This window comes from Lipomyces doorenjongii (assembly GCF_038497915.1).
Source record: "Lipomyces doorenjongii strain NRRL Y-27504 unplaced genomic scaffold V1508scaffold_31, whole genome shotgun sequence".
Taxonomy (NCBI): Eukaryota; Fungi; Ascomycota; class Lipomycetes; order Lipomycetales; family Lipomycetaceae; genus Lipomyces; species Lipomyces doorenjongii.
In genome coordinates, this window is record NW_027118098.1 from 39,174 (window position 1) to 59,980 (window position 20,807).

At 47.3% G+C, this 20,807-nt stretch overlaps 8 protein-coding genes across 8 annotated transcripts; 5 read left to right on the forward strand and 3 right to left on the reverse strand.

Moving 5' to 3' along the window:
- Positions 1-1,087: 1,087 nt before the first annotated feature.
- Positions 1,088-2,157, forward strand: V1508DRAFT_439956 (uncharacterized protein). The gene is made up of 2 exons (XM_066942239.1): positions 1,088-1,671; positions 1,722-2,157. The coding sequence occupies exons 1-2, from the start codon at positions 1,117-1,119 to the stop codon at positions 1,869-1,871; spliced, it is 705 nt and encodes a 234-aa protein (XP_066795238.1). The 5' UTR covers positions 1,088-1,116; the 3' UTR covers positions 1,872-2,157.
- Positions 1,904-3,739, reverse strand: V1508DRAFT_419048 (uncharacterized protein). The gene is made up of 4 exons (XM_066940545.1): positions 3,465-3,739; positions 3,315-3,390; positions 3,226-3,268; positions 1,904-3,169 (listed from the first exon to the last, which is right to left on the reverse strand). Exons 1-4 carry the CDS (start codon positions 3,596-3,598, stop codon positions 1,992-1,994), a joined length of 1,431 nt encoding a protein of 476 aa, XP_066795239.1. The 5' UTR covers positions 3,599-3,739; the 3' UTR covers positions 1,904-1,991.
- Positions 3,740-3,992: 253 nt separating this feature from the next.
- V1508DRAFT_387562 (alcohol dehydrogenase) lies at positions 3,993-6,005 on the forward strand. The gene is made up of 4 exons (XM_066937850.1): positions 3,993-4,521; positions 4,578-4,681; positions 4,752-4,996; positions 5,043-6,005. Exons 1-4 carry the CDS (start codon positions 4,231-4,233, stop codon positions 5,861-5,863), a joined length of 1,461 nt encoding a protein of 486 aa, XP_066795240.1. The 5' UTR covers positions 3,993-4,230; the 3' UTR covers positions 5,864-6,005.
- On the reverse strand, positions 5,908-7,424 carry V1508DRAFT_419053 (uncharacterized protein). Its single transcript, XM_066940546.1, has one exon. It carries the CDS (start codon positions 7,309-7,311, stop codon positions 6,247-6,249), a length of 1,065 nt encoding a protein of 354 aa, XP_066795241.1. The 5' UTR covers positions 7,312-7,424; the 3' UTR covers positions 5,908-6,246.
- A 2,138-nt stretch (positions 7,425-9,562) lies between these two features.
- On the forward strand, positions 9,563-11,800 carry V1508DRAFT_371823 (major facilitator superfamily domain-containing protein). Its single transcript, XM_066937496.1, has 3 exons — positions 9,563-10,115; positions 10,175-11,319; positions 11,369-11,800. Exons 1-3 carry the CDS (start codon positions 9,805-9,807, stop codon positions 11,608-11,610), a joined length of 1,698 nt encoding a protein of 565 aa, XP_066795242.1. The 5' UTR covers positions 9,563-9,804; the 3' UTR covers positions 11,611-11,800.
- A 1,824-nt stretch (positions 11,801-13,624) lies between these two features.
- On the forward strand, positions 13,625-14,542 carry V1508DRAFT_398025 (uncharacterized protein; the record flags this gene model as incomplete). Its single annotated transcript, XM_066938189.1, has 2 exons — positions 13,625-13,727; positions 13,779-14,542. The coding sequence occupies 2 exons, from the start codon at positions 13,625-13,627 to the stop codon at positions 14,540-14,542; spliced, it is 867 nt and encodes a 288-aa protein (XP_066795243.1).
- A 2,509-nt stretch (positions 14,543-17,051) lies between these two features.
- Positions 17,052-17,825, forward strand: V1508DRAFT_355880 (uncharacterized protein; the record flags this gene model as incomplete). The annotated part of the gene is made up of 2 exons (XM_066936973.1): positions 17,052-17,154; positions 17,209-17,825. The coding sequence occupies 2 exons, from the start codon at positions 17,052-17,054 to the stop codon at positions 17,823-17,825; spliced, it is 720 nt and encodes a 239-aa protein (XP_066795244.1).
- A 107-nt stretch (positions 17,826-17,932) lies between these two features.
- On the reverse strand, positions 17,933-20,138 carry V1508DRAFT_419068 (eukaryotic membrane protein family-domain-containing protein). Its single transcript, XM_066940547.1, has 3 exons — positions 19,762-20,138; positions 19,442-19,717; positions 17,933-19,388 (listed from the first exon to the last, which is right to left on the reverse strand). Exons 1-3 carry the CDS (start codon positions 20,035-20,037, stop codon positions 18,183-18,185), a joined length of 1,758 nt encoding a protein of 585 aa, XP_066795245.1. The 5' UTR covers positions 20,038-20,138; the 3' UTR covers positions 17,933-18,182.
- Positions 20,139-20,807: the final 669 nt, after the last annotated feature.

Consider the following 20,807-nt stretch of genomic DNA (forward strand, 5'->3'; position numbering starts at 1 on the left):
GCGGATCAACGACACAAGGATTGCTGCCAGTATTAGATTTACGTGACGCAACAAACAACGGGCCCATGCTTCGTGAGTGTTCACTCGCATATGCAGCGCTCACTAGACAATGCTCCCCCATGAGCTAGCTGGAGATACGTAGAGTACGGGCGTTGTACTACTTGGTATCGTTGCAGTCTGGATATCGACATTGAGTGGGCCACCTGCAACTGTGGTACATGCATTTATTCGTATCGTAGCTTGGCAGTGCGGTGTAGACCTTACCGGGTTCACAGGCGTGAGGATATGCCTTTTGTTCGAACTTGTTAATGGATCTGATGTGAGCAAGAAGCTCTTTTCTTTTCGTAAAGGGACAGATCACACGTCACAACAAGCTAAAGTTGGCGGCCGATTCGTCCTTCGCAATGACTTTCGCAACGAGGATCTCGATACAGACGCGTTCATGTTCAGTAATGATGGCTCTTCGGATATGGCAGTCAGAGACATCGAGTTCTTCCGGCAGCGGAATTCTAGCGGTGTGGGGTCGTCGCTCGAATCCCCTCTTGCTGTCCGATACCTTCCGTGAATGGCGTCTTTCCGTTCAGGTAGTTGGGCCACGGTTGTGAAGGAAACCAGCTTGTACCAAGAAGCTCTCTGAGAAGACTCATCACGGCGGTTGACCCAGTTTATGTGGAGATGGGTGGCTATGGCTGAGCGTTAGAAGGTCGGGGGAAACCCTTTTTTGTTGGCTCCCACAACAAGACTGAACGTGACAATGATGCTACCAAGCTTGGCGCCTACGCGAGGACTCCGTCTTCCGCTTTGGCGGAGTAGCGCACATTGGACAAAGAGTTCACACGCACATTTTGCCAATATAGCGCAGTCTGAGAATGCGTAGCACAGATCGGACAGACTGAACCCTATTAAGGGTATGGTACTTTGCGATGGTCGGCCATGCGGCTGGCCGACTGGCCTAACCGCTCCACGAGTTTCGGCAGCATGCCCTACAATGTCCACCGAACTTTTCTGCCCTATTACCATGCATAACCCTAACCCTCTAAATATAGATGGCATTGTTCGGCATCGCGACGACATCATCACCACTATTTCGATATCAACAATCGGTAAATAAATACAATGCTGAAATCACGACGATTAACTGCACTCCTCTCACAATTGCTCACCCCCCTTGCACCACCAATCGACACATTCAACCCATCCTCATCTCCCGATACTCCACACACGCTCTCAGAACAACCACAAGCACAAGAACAGCTCGTCGACACAGCGAAACTCCCACCACCGCACACACCTAAAATCGTCATGGCGATCTTGTTAACAAGCACAGGAAGCCTCCTCGCCGCGTCCTCTCTAAACGCAAATTACCCGACGTCATACTCTCTCGCGCTCTCCCGTTCCGTCTCGCAATTATCCACATCAGCCGGTTCCACGTCCGGACTCCTCGGTGGAGAGGGAGGCGGGGGCGGAACGACTAGTATTGGAAGTCCGGGAGCGATAGTGGGATCGCTTGCGAACGGCGCGATACATTTATCCGATTTGTCGCCGAAACCGAGGGTATATGCTTCTTTCGCGGCCAATGCCTGGCGGAGTTATACTCGTGCCGTTACTTCCGGAGATTTATTCCACGACGCGGTGGATCCCGATATATCGTGGATCGCTGTAGAAAATGAGGTAAATATATCTTTTGTAACTAGGGTTGGTGAATTGGACTAACGAATTAGGAATCGACGATCGTTGTGAAGGCAGTCTCAAGTCATATATTGCTTGCTCTGGTAGGCGAACGGGGCGCTCCCGTGGGATTACTATATGCAAGAGCTAGCGCCATGGCAAGCACTCTGTTCCAGGAATTAAAAGGGTTTAGTTTTGAGTGATTGCATCCTCTCGGTTTGGAGTTTGGTGTACATTGATGACGAAATAAATTGCATTACGAATACACAACAAAATATATGATGATCATAGAAAAATAACAGTCATAGAAATCATACAAGATACTAGATCTCTTTCCACGTCATCTGGGACTTTTCAACGCCCGGAGTTTCGATCTTATTCGCGTCGCCAAACGGATTGTCGTCTTCTTCGTTCTCGAGTTTGCTGATCACCATCTTGGCCTTGAACTCCTGCAATATCGGATTCTTGACCGGAATTGGCGGAGGCTTTCGTTTATGCGCAAGCGATTCCGCGGTCGGACGAGCTGGTTGCGGTGGTGCGTCGTGCCCAACTGATGGAGTCCTGCGAAGACTCGTCGACGCTTTCCGGGGAGACGTAACCGAGACCGAACGACGGCCAGCGTCTGGAGACTTTGTCCGTCTCGTTGCAGCTCCTGAGTCGGATTCGGATTCGGACTCACTGTCGTAGTCTTCAGAGTCCGAGTCGTGTTCGATCGGGTGGCTCATCTTTTCGTAAAGTTGTAATGCAGCAACGAGCTCCTCGTTCGCATGGATCAAAGCGCCTATGTAGTCCTCTGACTCAATGTTTTGGATATACCGAAGCACCATGCGGCGTAGTTGTCGACATCGGTTGAAATTCTCAGTGGCTTTAATGTTGTCTGTCGCGAGCTCTCGTTCGCGGTTGATCAGTTTGAGCGAGTTTGACAGGTTTGTGGCAGCCGTGCCCGCTTCTGCCAGTGTTTGCAATAACATCGGCTTCTCCTTTGCCAGATCAAATTGCTTCACTTTTGGTCGCGACTTTGATTTACCGTCTGCTCGACTTAGCGAGCCTGACCGCGACACAGATGCGGAACCCGATCCCGACGCAGGCGACTCTCGACCTTCTCTTTCGCGCGCCAACTCGCGCTGCTCGCGCTGTTCCTCTTCGAGCTTTTTTTCTCTCGCGCGATCGGCTCTAATCTCTTCTGGACTCCGCCTCCGATTGCCCTCCCCTGGCCGACTTGGTTTCGGCGGCGGCGACGCCTGCGTCTCTCGCTCATGGTCATGGTCCTCCTCCATGTCCTCATCCGGATCCACGAACGGCTGCTTCTTCGGAGGCGCGCGTTTCCGTTGTGGAAGTTGCTTATATAACTGGGCTACCTGAGTCATACCGGCGGTGTCTTTATATGCAGTTGCCCATTGGACGAATAATCCACTGATTTTCTTTTTGACATCGGGGTCCGTTAAATGGTCCGTTGCGAGAATCCGCATGCGTTCGAGGAGTGGTTCGTCCGCGAATTGAGCTATCCAGTTAGCATTGGACAAACAATGGCGTCGGCGGCACATTTTAACGACATACTTTGGAATCTTTTCCCGCCATTTTCGATTAGAGAGTCGAGAATCTAAATGATTAGTTTGTCGAGTATACATTGTGGCAGGCAGACGTACGGTTAGAGCTCGTAACTGGTTGTGCACGCTGCCGTACTTCAATTTCTTTCGAATCGCACGCGCAGCTTCAGTCGGTCTATTCAACAGCAACATCAGTACTCCGTCGCTTCGCCACCAGCAGCACATAAAATCGCATCAGGCCGGACTCACCCTGATGGAGATAGCCGGATTGTTTCAATGAGATCAAAGATACCGGCGACATCGTCTTCCTCGAATTGGTCAGTCACAAGCTGGTCAATTGTAACCGTGATGGCGGTGTACGGGTGATCAGTCAAAAACCCCATTCCAATGATTCAATGGTTTATCGATTTGTAGTATGTAAGTGATATTCGATGGTAAAATAATATACAAGTTGCCGTTGTCGTGATATGCACGATACTTGTCCTGTGACGTGTGAGAGCTTATCGCGTTTGATTCGGTTCTTCTGTGGTTCGTCCGCCACGACAATGGTGCGTGCTCACGCACAATGATGTGAGGCTTAGCATCAGCGAGATCTGTATTCTGCAACCCAGAATAGTGTGAATATATTTGAGCATGCGCCGGCAGATGGGATAAATAGGGCGAAAGTGCAACGCGCCATGCGCTTCCTCCCCGTTTATTTGGACACACTGAAACCTTCACTCGACTTTAAGTCGTCATTATGTACACGGGATATTTTGTAGACAGACTTAATATTACTAGATGCGTCGTAGACTACGGCAGTCGCCCAGCGAGTAGACCCAAAAGATTCTCGGTGGCCTTACAAAACCGAAACTGCCAGAATTGTCGGTTCATGTTCCGCGGTTCCAGCGTGCGGCTCCGATATGATGCGGGGTCAGCCAGACTTTCCCAAGGGCTCGCTAGTTTACTAAATGGCACTGCATTTCTCACGATCATTTACAACCCATGTTGATAGCGCTTTAGTCTGTCTTGACAAATGCTGACAATACCCGCGCCGACGCTGCGCTCAAGGGCAACATCCCTTCTCCGAACGCTCCAAAACCAGTCCTCAACATGCCCCTGCCACGCCTGCACCCATCCGACTCCATCTCCGGCCGCCTCGCTGTCGGCAGCACGCAAGTTAGCTGTCGCTGCGCCGATGGAGAAAGAGTATGCTTTTGAAATGGCTGCTAGTAACATCCGATACGGCAATGGTGTTACGAGGGAAGTCGGAATGGATTTCAAGAATTTGGGCGTTAAGAAGGTGGCTGTCTTTACTGATAACAACGTGTGTCCAACCACTTCGAATCTTTTTTTCTCTGTCCTCGTATTGATGGATGTTAGATTTTGAATCTCGCACCGATGAAGAATGCCATTGCCGCATTGGAATCCGAAGGAATCCAATACGAAATCTACTCGAAAGTCCGCGTGGAACCAAAGGACCCCGCGTATGTCAATAACCTTCGACTACAACTGTTGGTTTTCTATTGATCATTTCTTTTGCTAAAAATTTTGTAGGGTCAAGGATGCAATAGCATGGGCCAAAAGAGTCGCACCAGAAGCCTACCTCGCGGTCGGCGGGGGATCGGTCATGGACACGTGTAAAATCGCGAGTCTGTATGAGGCCTACCCCGACGCTGAATTCCTAGAATTTGTGAACGCACCTATAGGAAAGGGACGGCCAGTTGATAAGAAGCTGAAGCCGTTGATAGCCGTGCCTACTACTGCTGGAACTGGGTCGGAGACAACTGGAACCGCTATCTGTATGTCCTTGTATTTACAAATTGAATAGGTTGCTGATGAGACCAGTTGATCTAGTCTCGCACAAGGCGAAAACGGGCATTGCACACAGAGCGCTCAAACCCCTCCTTGGTATCGTGGACCCGCTCAACACACGTTCGATGCCGTCGCAAGTCAAATCCTCATCAGGGCTCGACGTGCTCTGCCACTCCCTAGAATCCTGGACCGCAATCCCATACTCGGAGCGTGTTCCTCGCCCCACGAATCCGATCCTCCGGCCGGCGTACCAAGGCGCGAATCCGATTTCTGATATATTCTCTTTCGAAGCTTTAAAATTGACGGTAAAATACCTACCGCGATCGGTCCATAACCCGGACGACGCTGAAGCGCAAGAAAAGATGCTCTTGGCCGCCACACTAGCCGGCGTGGGTTTCGGCAATGCGGGAGTGCATTTATGTCATGGATTGTCCTATCCAATCTCTGGCATGAACAAAGGGTACAAGCACGCGGGATACGAAGTTGACCACCCGATCATCCCGCACGGCGTTTCCGTTGCAGTCACAGCGCCGCAGGTATTCAGATTTACTGGACCTACAAATCCCGATCGGCATCTCGCTGCCGCAGAAGTGTTCGGCGTGGACATTTCGAATGCGAAGGCGGAAAGCGCGGGCGAGATTTTAGGCGATGCCGTCGCTGAGTTTTTGGTCAAGCTTGGGGACCAGCCGCGGGGTATTTCCCACCTTGGGTTCACGAGGGAGGATATTCCCGCCCTGGTCGAGGGGACGTTGCCACAGGCGAGAGTGTTAATGCTGGCCCCCAATTTCCAGAAAGAGGACAACCAAAAGCGGGAGGATCTTGCCCGGATTTTGGAACGGTCGTTGACTTATTAATCAATTCAGAAATATGCATGTAGATCTTAATGTTGAGCCTGTTGTATAATGATGGTCTATATTAAAAAAAGGGACAAAAATCTATTAAATAAGGACAACATAATTGTCGTGGCAAAGTATTTGTATGTATCAAAACATCCGGTTATAACATACCTGCCCTTTCCAAGAATTTGCGGTACCCACTCTCTAGACATGCGCCGAAATAAATAGCAAAAAAACAGGGCCAATCGATGGTGTACTCTCTAGTCAATAGTGCGAACTGCAAAATGAAACCAAAACCAGTAATCTAATTATCTTGAACCCCAAGAACCAAAGAATAGACAAACAATACTCCATGACCCACAAGAATATCGGAAATTTAAAAATTACACAAAGAACATGATTTACTTCTCCTTCTTCTCCTCGACCGCGTCATCGTGCAAATACTGCCGGTTGTCTTCCTTCTCGACCTCCTTAACAATCTTCTCCATCTCGCTCGCCTGCTTCTTCCAGGTCGCTTTGCTCATCTTCGTTTGTTGATCGAACAGCGACTTCTCCGGGGTACGATACGATCCACCGATACGATCCCACAGCGTGGTGAATTGGCCGTAGTTGTAGTTAAAGTACAAATGATGAACGGTATGGCATGCCGCGCCGTTGACGGCAGGGTTGTTGGTCATATACTCGCCATCGTGGATGAGGATCGTCCAGATATTGATGAATGTGAACAAGATCAAGTACGACAATTTATGCAGCGGGAGCACAAACGGAAAGATGTGATACGGCAGCGACTGCAGGTAACCGTCCATGGGGTGGAACGCGTGGGACGCGAATGGTGTCGGCACGATCCATTTGTGATGAGGCTTGTGGAGACGCTTATACGCGATTGGGTGATGCAATCCGCGGTGGATAAGGTAGATGCCAAAGTCGGTGAATGCAATGAAGAGCGGGTACTGCAAGAACAGATAGGCCTTGCCGTACTGGTTAGGGTCCCAGTACATGTGCGAGTACCCGTGGATCTCGGCCACGAACCATGGCACGGTGTAGAGCGACATCAAAGGCAGCGAACTAAGCGCCTGCTGGATTTCCATGCGCATCTGGTTCTTCAAGTACTTGGGATGGTCCATAGTGCGCTTGTCGAAAATTAGGAAGTACGAGAGCGACGCGAAGAGGAAGTATAGCAACGCACCAAAAATCCAGGTAATGAGAAAGAGCGAGATTGACTGTCTGAGGATGTTTGTTCGCGGAATCGTCGACAAGTACGCCGCAGGCGGCACAGACACGAACGTATACTCATATGGTTCGGAGGGGATGTAAGATAGCGAGAGATTCTTTGATAGCGACAAGAGAAGCTCATTTGACAGGCCAGTCGCCTGGAGCAGAGAGGTCACTGCTGGCGGAACAGGGAACAGCTTCGCATAGATGTGATCGAAGAGGAACGCGTCTGCTGTTTCTAGGACGATGTCCATTGCTAATGCTCTTACTAACCGACTGTCCACGGGCAACAACAACAGATGGCTGCGGTCGGAGATGCAGACGCGCGAGAGTGACGAATAAAATATAAAATGTGTTCTTAAGAGTCACACAATTGTCGCACCACTACTACAGATACGGCTGCAAATGCCACGTCGGTAATGTTAGGGTCACACCACTTCTCTCGGGTCGCTCGGACTCGGCTGGACCCTGCCACAGTCGTCGCACCTTGGACCGAGCCTCCCGCCACTACCGTCGCTCCCGAGCCGAGTACGTCGGATCCGGGATCGCACTGTGGCCTGTGCACAAAAATCCTCGGCTTCGGGCATTCACCCTCGTCCACCATTCTTGCAATCAAACCAGCTCCCCGCTTCCAGCACCCGAAACGCTCGTATAAATACTGCGGCACATGTAACAGCTGCACGAAGCCGAAGCGGACTCGAAGCAAGGGCTTCTCGCTTCCGAACAGGACCAGTCGTTGCCATGCCAACGAAAGATGGAAATTTTGCATTTATGCTGTCCCGCTATAGACTCGGGAGACTCCGTGTGCCACTTGGGTTGCGGACATCGTGCGCGTCGGAAGTGTAGGCCGAATTTCATCTTTCAGTGATAGCCTGGGACGGACGTGCGTCTATTTCCGGGGATGGCGGTCTCCACATCAGACTGTCAGTTATTCTGGTAATAAAATAGTTCACTGGCCGTGGTTATATAGGAGAGATTTGAATCATGTAATTATTCATATATAGACGTTATTTGTAATGTGGTAGTATAGATATGAGCTATTATGATATTGCTTATATTTAATTTAATGCTTGTTGTATGCAAATGATATATAAGATTGCATAATTCTAGTTTGCTCGGGTAAACCGTACCGTAGGAGTCACTCGCATCACTCTTATGGCCGATCCCCTTTGTCCACTTCTCATGAAGAACCGGTTGTGGTTGGGGAAAGTGTTGAGGCTCGGGTTTTACAAAAGTTACAACCGCAAAGTGGCGGCAGCTGGAGACTATCTGGCGATTTCTGCCTCAGAAAGAGAGACTGTTCAACAGCGGAAGAGATTTGCTAGGCCTACCTATACACCCTCCCTCAGTGCAGACACAATGAGGAAGCTAACGTTGTTATGGGATACGTATGCTAACGACTACGTTTGAATTCGAGTTCTATGTGTTTAATATGTACGAATATTGCGAATAATTACGAAAATATTTTATTCGCATTCGCATTCGTAAGGATGAAATATTCAGATATTCGAAATGAATATTCGTATTTCGTGTCCACCCATATGGCCCCATGTCGTGAATCGCGGCCTTGTCCGTATATCTCGAACTATTGTTAACTTAACACTTCTAGGCAGGCGGATGGCAGATGCTGTAGTCACCAAAAGCTGCAGTCGAGTGAGTCTGAGGTCTGTGCTGCTCAGTGGTCCTTTTCAGTAAAGACTTAATTTTGTCGTCCGACTGTGTTCGGGGTTCATGTCGATAGTTCAACGGAGCGAATTGGAAAACTTAGCCGGGACATTCGCCTATAGGTCGTACGCCTAAACTACAGTTATACCGATAATTGGGACGAGAACGACGGCCTACGTTACTGGTGATCTGCGCAAAGACGATCGATCGATCCGATGTAGCAACCCATTTATAATTTCTGCTAGGCGACGAAGTTTTGTTCAACGATTCAACAGAATCTAGATCGAGGATTCCATTGGTAATGCTGCTGGATATTTTGCTTGCATGCTGTGCGGATAATGCTATGATTTGGTAGGATGGCGAATGGGTATGATACATGTCGGGGCGGGCGCCACTACAGACTGCTCACAGTACTTAGACTTATTATTGCACACCCGCTTATCAAATTGTCATACAGTATCTGTTGACTGACGTGTGCGCCGGACCAGACTAAATTGTCATCGCCACTACCATTGATTGTCTAAGCAGTATATGTATTCTGTTTCTAAAGGGAATTATGCACCTTCACTGCATGAGTCGTTAACTCACGGGTTTTACTTTTGCAACCTCTCCGATTTGTTAAATCCGATCTTATTAAAGCTGTAGTGATGTGGCTTGAGGCTGGATCTTAGCGCCACGTCGCAGGGCGGGAGCCAGTCGGTTCAGGTTCAGAAATCCCAGGTTGTTTGGCCCGTCTTTTGTTTGTCGCTAAACCCTGAGATCGAACCAGCCATGCAACTCGGAAATACGGCGCGTGAGTGGTTTGAACCTCTCGCCCAGAGACCATTTCAAGTTCCCCAAGCCGAATTCATTCAGTTAGACAGCTCTGGCATGATGTCACGTTTATACAACATTTCTTCATCGTCTTGTAGGAGATTACAAATGCCGAGTGGCGCATACTAATGTAAACTGTCATCTGCACTCTGACCAGCTCGCTTTGGGCGCTACCTTTCGAATTTTCTTGAAGCCTTTTTGTCTATTGGAAGCTCAAATCTGAAATCCGTGGAGTGCTCTCGTGCGAGCTTCCCGGCACCGCACTAGGAATGTTATCGTGGCAAGCAGCGTCTTCATCGAGCTTGGCGTCCACCGACGGAGTCGATCAGTCTCGAAGCGATTTAGCGGCGAACGGCATATCTGGCAACAATAGAATAATACCACGGCCTTCAGATGCTTCGGGGACTCCAAATCCGGACGTCGTGGTGAACAAGGAAGACGGAGATTCAAAGTCCGCATCGGAGGACTCGAAGAATGTGGTTGGATGGAACGGTCCGGATGACCCTGCTAAACCCTTGAACTTCGGTAGTGTCAGAAAATGGGTCGCTGCCATTATTTGCAGCACGGGAGCTCTGTGTGTGTATGCTGGAATACAGGTTCAACGGATGCTGGGACCAGGAGGCTAATTTCGATTCACAGGGCTTGTTCTAGTTCGATATATACTGCGACATACGATGGCCTGGAAAAGGACTTTGATGTGAAAGAGATTACTGCGATTACAGGACTCACCCTTTTCGTTTTTGGCATGGGGGCGGGGCCCATGCTGTACGCGCCTCTGTCTGAATTCTATGGACGTCGAATAATTTACATACTATCATTCACGTTCTACCTTGCATTTCAATTTCCCGTTGGATTTGGCAAGAATATCACGTCTGTATTGGTTAATCGACTATTGTCTGGATTAGCAGGAAGCGCCTTCATGTCAGTTGCCGGTGGCACTGTCAGTGATTTATTCTCCAAAGAGGAGCTAAGCAAACCGATGATGGTTTTCACTGCCGCGCCTTTTCTGGGCCCCTGTTTGGGCCCACTGCTTGGTAATTTCATCACGCACAAACTTGAATGGCGATGGGCTATATACGTAATGATGATTTGGACCGGGGCAATGCTTGGTCTTATTTTATTGTTTGTTCCTGAAACGTATGCGCCTGTCCTTCTCCGATGGAAGGCCCAGAAACTCCGCAAACAAACAGGCAACAATGAACTACATGCGCCCATCGAGAAAATCGAGCGGTCAGTTATCAGGACTGTTGTCGTTAGCTGCCAACGCCCGTTTCAGTTGTTATTTTTGGAGCCAATGGTTTTCTGCTTATGTCTCTTCACAGCGATTCTTCTTGGAATCATGTACCTTTTCTTCCAAGCGTTCCCAATCGTGTTCGAGAATAATCATGGATTCGAGAAGCAGTACGTCGGCTTGACTTTTATGGGCATGCTCGCAGGTATCATTCTCGGTGTTCTAACGGAGCCATTTTGGAGGTCGGCATACCATAGACTATCTCTCAGATACGGTGGCTCCAAACCGGAATTTAGACTACCACAAGCCATGGTTGGCGCTGTATTTACTCCCATAGGCATTTTTTGGTTCGCATTCACTACCTATAAAAGTGTTCATTTCGTTGTTCCAATCATCGCTGGTGTGCCGTTCGGATTCGGACTGATTTTGGTGTTTTCTGGCGTTTTCACGTACCTTGTTGAAGCATACAGACCATATGCGGCATCTGCTTTGGCAGCAAACGGGTTCTTGCGGAGTTCCTTTGCAGCCGTGTTTCCTCTTATCTCTATCCCAAGTAAGCCGCATTCCCGATTGCTAATTCTTAAAAAGCCTAACCGATATAGTGTACGAGAATCTTGGGTACGCCTGGGCTTCAGCATTACTAGGTTTCTTGTGCTTGGGATGTATGCCGTTCCCATTTTTGTTCTACAAATTCGGACCGTATTTGCGGAAACGAAGTCGATATGCATGGACAAACCGGGAGGAAGAGCGGACACAACCAAAGCCAGAAATATCGCACGCGGCATCATCTAGTGATAACGCACAGACGAAAGATAGATATATCGAGAAGGGACCAGAATGTTAAACATGGACGTTGTTATTGTCTAATTAGGTTTGGGAAGTTTGGGCGGTTGGTTACGGTACACATCTTGCATTAGCATCGGGATATACTGGTTACAAAGTGAAGGTTCTCGGGACTAGGTTTCATATAATGCCATTCTAATGTAATATATACTATAGACTACTGCCGCTTAATAATTGGTATATAATCGTGCGTATTTCTTATAACTCTGCTTCTAAAGAACTCGTAAGCAAGAGTTCGAATTAGCAGTGTCACGTCAAACAAATCTATCCTGTCCTGTAGACTTCAGTAGCATGTAAACAATATCCAAAAGCTATAGCATCAGAAGATTACGCTCGATAATTGCGATGAAGTGTTGGAATGGTGAGAGATTTGAGGAATTTAACAATTATCACCGATGCAGAGGAGGGCCAGTGATGGGAAGAGCTATCGGGGTAATTTCGGTTCTCATATCACCCGCATGGGATAGCACGATCGTAAACTACAATGGCCAAGGAGAGGTTGCTGAGGAGAGAAACAGATACGACCGATATCCAAGACGTCACCTATGAGATAACCATGAATTTAATTGATAGCTATAAAGAAGTTATCATAGAAGGAAAGATGAACTTCAGTGGCAGGTCACTCGGGGGAGTCGCTCAAAAGTCACGTGATATCTTTGGGATGATGAAGATGTGACATTTTATTCAGTAATTGCTAGTGCACTATATCGCAACTGTTACTGACAATTTGTAGACCTGCGACTAATAAGACTAATTAGTGTCATTATTACTGCTTGCCCAAATCGCATGTTTGCTGTCCCGAGCAAATTTGAGATGCCAACGATGGCCCCGATTCAGATTCAAGGGTCTATAGTGTCCAGCTGAGTTTCTTCCGGCTCTATCAAATGCTGTTATGTATTACGACTTAAGACCACCATAACTCGGCCGCTTGGCTCCGCGTGCTTTACCACGAGCAGAATAGACGCGTATTCTATATGAAGGGTCCCGTCCTCGTGTCCGATGCACGTGTTTCGCTTTTCGGGCCTGCTTCGCTTCCATCTTCTGAGCTAGGAAATCAATGAAGCCATACCGTTGAACGTTTCTGTACTGTTTTCCAATATTCACGTTTCTGTGAGGTACTGGAAAACGTCTTAAGCAAAGCCATCTCGAACAGACGAGCTCATACAGTGGCGGCAATTAATTCTAGGAATTTCACAGCTTCAGCCCGAATCTTCCCGATGTGCCTGCTGAAGTTCGCACAACGTAATGAGCGCGGTATAGAATTGGTGGAGCATGGATGATGATAGTATGGGGGTGGGCGGGGCGGACGGTGCTCGAAGTTGGGCGCGCTTGAGACTCGCACAAGACTCGCACGAGACGATATTCTATGATGGGACGGCAGTGGATTGGTACGACAAGCAACCCCTCAACAGTGACTCGAAAAGGTAAGAGGTTGTTCAGGGACATCTACCTACGTTGGTGTAAGGTAGAGCCCCGTAGATTCGCGATGGGGCGAGCGGGGGCACGCATGCAAAGCCTGATGTACCTCCAACTCAAGGCACCTTCCGACTGTTGTATGAAGTGGCCTTCCGGAAGCGGCCATATGTAGCTTCCGATGTCTCGATCGGGTAAGCTGAACCAAATGGCTGTATCGCCACGTGCAGACCCCCAATGCCGCGTGGAAAAGTGAGATTTTAGTCTTCGCGATGGCGAACCTCAGCAACTTACTATTAGCAGTACGTTATTTTTGATGATGTTCGATGGTACACACGAATATTCAGTCGTCCGCGCTTTTTCTCGCCACACGTACCAGCTGTGTCTCCACACACAGACATCGAGATCGCATCATGGCAGCTGGACCAAAATATGCGACACACTTTGCGGTACTCCCACAGACTAACTATATTATAAGTGAATTAGCTTCCCCCGTCTTGACATGATCTTCTCCTTATCATACCCATCGTCTCTTCTCTTCTCTTCTCGCCTCGCTCCTGAATCCGAACGTCGAACCCGAACGTCGAACCCGAACGTCGACCATGCCATCGAACTGCAGTACACAGCATACCTACTCTGGAAGGCGTCGTGACACGCACACATCTGTCAGAAAAAGAGTGGATAGGGAACCTCGGTCGCGGTCAGGTATGTAATTTTAGTCTCCTATAGCTTCGAAGCTATGATTAACAACCTTAGGATGTCTTACTTGCCGTCTTCGCCATAAACGATGTGATCAGCGAACGCCTACATGCATGAACTGTGAACGCCTGGACATTCACTGTAAGGGTTATGTGTCTATCCTGCGCTGGCAGGATCGGACGATGCAAATCGCGCCAGTCGCGGAGACGAAGTACCGCAGCCTTAGATATGTCAATATCCAGAGTGAACATTACCGTGATTACAGCGATGAAATTGATACTCTTATGGAAATCTATGCGCCGTTTGACATTCTCACCGACAGCAAGGAGTTGATACGACCACCATTAGATGTCGCTGCACCTGAGACTGATGACCTCTCGACTTGCTCTGAATCAACAATCCTGACACCTCTTCCGCACACACCTGTCGTGCCATCCTATTCGGATCCTGTTCTCTTAAAAGTAGAGGACTATCAGACTTTGTCCAGTGCTGCAGAGCGGAACAGAATGACCAAAACCTTTCCGCTTCCAAGAAGTAGCGTACCAACCGTACCTAGCAGTCCGGTCAGTGACGATGGATACTCGGCGTCTACATCCGGTGTCTTCTCATCACCGCTTTTGGAGAACCAGCATTTCTACACGAGTCAGCCGGAATATCTTGGCAATGTGTTCCGGGGAACCGGGCTCCAGAACGCATACTTGGATTTCAGCGAGACCGTGCCTCAAACCTCGCATTCGCATGATCTCTACGGACTTGGGCGTACATTACCTCGCGACTTTGGTTCACTTGGTCATCCGGTTGATGTATTCTATGGCGATTAACTGCGTTAAGTCTTGTATGACAATTTGTTGATGAGTAATTATAGATGGCGTTTGGAGCTCGTGATTTAGTGTTTTGCAGGATAGTGGTATATTACGAGGCTTGATAACCTGAGTTGTAATATTACGGGATTTTCACATGCAAAGTGTCATATCAATCCTCGTTTAAGATAACGCAATCCATTAATATAAACACGAAATCTTTTCAATGTAACGCTACGGATCAATATGAGCCAGCAAATAGGCTATCAGTTGCCGCACACGGCACCAACATACACTCGTACGAACTCTGAATTATATACAGCAATAACGGCTATGTGATTCCGCTCAGGTAGATTCCGAATTTAATTCCCGACTGCAGTATCAATTGTGGCCCATGCACCAAATTGGTAGATTGATTTTATTCGGAAATGTGTTCACAGCTGCATCTAGTCTAGGTTGAAACGCCATGTGGCGGATCGTCAGATAAATATCTATAAACGGCGAGCATTGCGGACTTAGAGACTATTATACAAAAGCGCTCCGAAACGGGCGAGTCTTCATTGTATTTAAATTTTCAAGGGGATGAAAAGCAACTCAGTAACGCGTAACTAAATTGATGCTTAATCTTCTAAGAACTAAATATCACTCGTATGATCGAACAGATACTCCAACGAGAAAGAAATCCGTGAAAAAGTTCAGATTCTATTAGTAGGGACCAATGGGCGTCGCTCTGTGCTGTGAGGCCGCCAGTCAATCAAAAGCTGACAACCCCAGAAAGGGCAGGAAACAATCAATAATGCTAATTGAGTCACTGCATCCAAATCTATAATTCGCGCCGCGCATCTTAAGACGGGCTCCACATGTAAACAAAATCCTCGAGGAGCCGTGATTTATCTGTGAATTCATAGACTGCTGTGATCCCGGTGACCGAAGTTGCTGTATCAAGAATCCAAACCCTCAACAAATCATTGACTCTCAAAAAGCAATCAAATGCAGGTAAACTATACTTAATTCTTGGACCTAGTCAGGATAATATTACCAGGCGCCCGATCCCTTAGGAAACCTTCGTCACATCGCTGTCTCGTTTCACACTGCCAATATTCCCGCAAGGAGCCGGATAATTGCGGCTGTTCGTCACACATGGCGGCCTCGCTCGTTTCCATATTTACTCGGCATTTCAATTTATCTTTTGTTGAATGTCCATGATAATCAGTGACTTTAGTTTAATTAATACTTGCAATTATTAGATATCACTACACGAATGCATTAGACGATTGCCACGTGAGCGATCCCAGTTGCCACGTGCGCGCTGATTTTACGTTTACCTTACATACACTATCACCTGCGGGTATACTTCGGCTATTAGGAAATTTAAAATTCGACAGAGAGATGTTGACATTCTGTCGCAGCATCTAATTTGCGTCGTTTATCCGGCGGATCGGGGAATTGCCAAAGGGATGATGGGACGATATACTACAGCACTCAACACTCGAGATAGTTACTCTGTCACTTCGGGATTGTACGACTGTGAGTCGAATGTAATACTCAAACTGGCAAGAGCGGAGTAAGTTCGTTGTCGGATTATCAACTACGAAGCGAAGGACTGTTTCTGTCATACAATCTGAATGGAATATTCCATCGAATTTCTGCGTGATGGAAGACGCCACGAGGACGGACGAGTCCGTGGCCAAAAGGAAGAGCCAATTGTGCGTATATGCGTGATCGTTGTGTGGTTCACGTGGCATTGGTGGCGGGTCCAAGAAGGTTGCAACGCCTTCCTGCCGAACACGGGCCTTTAGGGGCGAATTGAGACCTGGTATCGCAGGCACGCAAATGATGTTTACAATTGGTTGACGTTACCTACATTACTTGAGCCCGTAAAGAATGAGGGCAGAATGGCACACCACGCGATATTTGCATTCTATCTTGTTCAAATTACTATTGGACTGTTCAATTTGCAGATTTTAAGTTGCCCAATCAAGGGCCAAGCCCCACTGCTTGAGCCATTCATTGTGAGATGGGCCGAACACAGGTCAATTCGTGAAGCTATTGAGTTCACAGCAAGTGTAATTGATGGCGTCTTAAATTGGGAAGAGATAGCGAGAATACGTGAACGCCACTTGTATGGCATCTCAGCTTCATTTTACTTGACCACGTGGCAAAGTCAACTTTTTAGTTCCTGACAGTTTCTCAGACGATCACATTCTCTGTTTGCGGGGAATCCCGGTTATATTGGACTTCTATATTTTATGAAAGTACTATTGAAGCCAAATAATGGATTAATGTGGCAGCGCGATAAGTAATAGCTGGTCCTGTGCAGAAAAGGGGAATATAATCTTCACCAACCTAAATCCGCACACCGTCCGCACGAACGGGCCACATAGGCACACATAGCTTGCATTAGCCTGAACGATACCTTATAAATCCTGAGCGATTCCCTGCATTTTTTGTCGCTTTCACACGCAAGGTTCAACTAGTTCGTTTTCATTGCATTTCATTTCGGTTCACTCCGTTCCCCACAATATAATGAATGGATATGACTTGGAGTTCACCAGCACCAGTTCGCGAGTCTCGACGAGATAGCGACTCTACTCGTCGTCGGAGGTTTGATCGCCAGCCTCGGTCCAGGACTGGTAATAACCCATGTTGGCCACAGCTTGGTGTGTATGCGTTAACTGAACTATTAGGCTGTATAACCTGCAGAGCCCGGCATAAACGTTGCGATGAACGGATGCCGACCTGTCAGAATTGCGAGACCCTGAATATCCGATGTGAGGGCTACAATGCACAGCTTCGATGGCAGGAGAAATATATGCGGATGGCAGATATTCCTGACACCTCATATCGAAGCCTGCGTTACATTAACCTCAGTCGCGAGCGGTTTAGCGAAGAGATGGAGCGACTGATGGAAGAATTCTCGCCATACGATGTCGATCATCGAAACGACTGTGTCCGACATAGAGTTAAAGCTGAAATTGCCGACCCGGATGATACGGCTTATATGTATGTTCCAGCAGTATTTTCATCTCACGGCGACGTCGATTTTCATAGCTTTCCGCAGTACAACTTATCGCACAATAACGAACTATATTTAAGTAGTATACCTCCGAAGTTGCCGGCTATTCCGGATATGCTTACCGTATTGTCTCACCGACCAATGACGGTAGCTGACGAGAGTAATTATTTGTATATGAGCCCGTCCAATTTGCCCTTGACTAGCGAGTTCGTTTATGCGCCCGCTACAGTACTACCTAGTTCTTCGATTGAGCTGATATCATCATTGGAGCCGCAACTATTTTATTGAGTTTTTGTATCATAGCTGGGAGTTGGTGTATGTGTCCTTTCCCTTGTGAAGTTATGGGGTCATCGGCATTGAAATAGACAAGACATTATGCGGGTTATTGTAGATAGTTTTCTTAAATTCTTACTCTGTATTAATTAGAATTAGATATGTTCTTGTACATATGTTTTGCTTGCTTATATATCCACCTTTATAACCATTACACCGTGATCACTGCCTCAACAGAACTTATAATAATACAACTTCCTAAGAAATATCTAAAGTAGTCTTACACTCAACTTGAATATTTTCCAGCAATCATACCCATTTCATAAAACCGACATTCATCCATCCAAAACAATTCATATCAATTCACATTAGCTACCAAATTCGCTTAGCAACCATCTTAAACCGTTCTACCTCTTGCAAGTCAAAGTATTTGTTCTTATTCCTTTGCTGTTTTTCTACCTCGTCCTTGTCATCCTCATCCAATTTATTAACTTCTTCCCGAATTCCGTCACCCATATCAATTAGACCCCACGCGCCACCTTTTCTTTCGCCCTTCACCCTTTCATCTGCAAAAGGCTTTCCGCTACCAGAAGAGACTGAATTTTGCCGCGCTTTGGCTTCTTTAAATTGTTGAATATCGAGCCGATGATAGCAGTACTCCAATAGCACAGTTCCAAGTACAAGTCTAAATAACACGAACATCGCAAAAATAGCCAATAGGATACCCAAATATAAGGAGATCTCTATAGTGGACATCATATATGACGTGGCGTACTCAAGGACCAAAGCGCTCGCACTTTTATTGCCGCCAAATCCCGTGGCGCGTGGACTTGCAAGTTCGTTGCCGTCATCATAGCCAGGTACAAATGCCGCAACAGTGCGCGTGGGGATTTGGAAAGAGTGACTAGATATGATCAGCTGTGCCGTCTGAGTTGTCGATTTGACGAATACGCATACGAGGGGGATAAGCGGTACGCCGATACGCTTCGTTAGATTGATTTGTCCCGAAAGTCCGTTTCGCAAAAGATCACGGCAAAACACGTCAAGAAATCGACTGTATACTTTCGGCTTTAATTTGTTGAATTTGGCGATATAGGAATGTTTCAACCAGTCCACGCATACCTCGCTTCCTAAAACAACAATTGCTGGGCCGCAAAAAGCACCGAGAATGGTGTTCATGCCTTTCCATGATTGTGGAATGATACCTGTCGATGAAGCTGATATTTCCACAATATTTCGAAGGCCAATAATTAGAAGCATGACCCACAATTGAAAGCGTTCCGAGATGTCCGCGCACGTTAGCTGAAATAAATTCTCACGCTCGAACTTCTTGAAAACAGTGGACTTGATTTCGCCAAACTGATTAGAGAGAAGGAGTGTGAGAAGAGCGTTAGAGTATGAGTTCACGGCAACGTTGAGAGTAATCATTTGACAGAATAATGCAGCGGCGTGAATGAGGTTATAAAATATGGAAACAATGATAAAGAAATATAGACGGATCGGTCTCTGGAGAGTGTTATTGGAGAAAAGCACCTCCGTAATGTCTTGGCCTAGACTGCAGAATAGCTTGTCGCCGATCTGCGGATTGTTAGCTCAGTTTAGGGTGAAGACCAATAAAATGCGATGAGTACCTCTAGGACGTTGAACATGACATACAGCTTGACTGCTGATTGACCACGGATATTGTGGTACAGTATACTGGCATTAAGACCTGATAAAAGGTAGATTGTACAAACCAATATTATGCCCTTGACAATGTCAATCTTCTGAGATTGTCGTAGAAAGATTGTTTTGTTAAACAAGACCGATGTGAATATCCGATATGTAGCACGAACAAACCGCAACGGAAGAATCGTAAAAGAGTATAGGAATGAATCGAGACACGTCAGAAAACCGAACAATAGCACCTATCACCATTAGCTTGCATAGGGACCACGTCAGACGAACACACCTTCTCCAGCGAAAACGGAACCAGAAGAAAGCTGACGATTTGATCCAAATCTGATTCTTGTAGCGTTGAAATATCGCCACTACCAGGTGATATTTCACTTTTGAAATTAGCCCATAATGTGTTCCATATTCCTCGGTTCCCTGGCCGCCGGGCTGTCGACCGTCTGATTGAGTGGTGACCGTCTCCAGACGCCGGAGTTCGATGCTGCAAGGTTCCTGAATCCGTGGACGAGGACGTAGATGGACTTTCCGGCATTAAATGTATGTCGTAAGACATCTTGTGATTTTCTATCCGGCAGATCTTCAGGATAGTCCGGGGAATACGCGAGACCAGGTGAAGAGCTGATCTCGAAGCAGTACAACGCCGATCAATTGAGGGGACGAATGGCGACCGGGAAAGCTATGGCACTACTACTAAAATTTGGTTTTTCTAGCCCCAGACTAATATTACTCATCTTCGTTGGTCACAACGAACGTACGGGTCACAGTCACAACTCTGTCGACATAGACCAAACGCTTTCATCCGCAATTTAGATAACTGCGTGATATATCATCAAGAGACATAAGCTACTAGCGATAGCGCTAAAAGCAAATTCTAAGTATTATGAATCATGTATGACATTGGCTTCCCAACTAATTAATGATACAGAGAGAAAGTGAAATCCTCATCCGCTTAGTCTAACTTGCTCTCGGAGTCGATCGTCGAGACCTATCAACTGAAGCTTTCAGTGTCCCACATCCGTCTCGACAGAACACTTAGTGTCAGGTAGTTGTAGGAACAATGCCTAAAACCTGATGTGGTAAACTCGATCGCAGCGGTATTGCCGTTTGAGATTCACCAATTGGCCGAAAGTCAATCTCGGATCGCTTGTCGTAGCGGACCGTGGCCCACAGAACATTTCTACTGGCTTGAGTTCACCGGGACCTTCCCCAATTGAACTCCGAATGTTGTGGACACTAAGGCCAACACTGCAGATACTCTAATCGAGGAGCATTGTCAAGAGCATTAGATACCATCAAATTCCAAACACTTTCTCAACTTCGGCG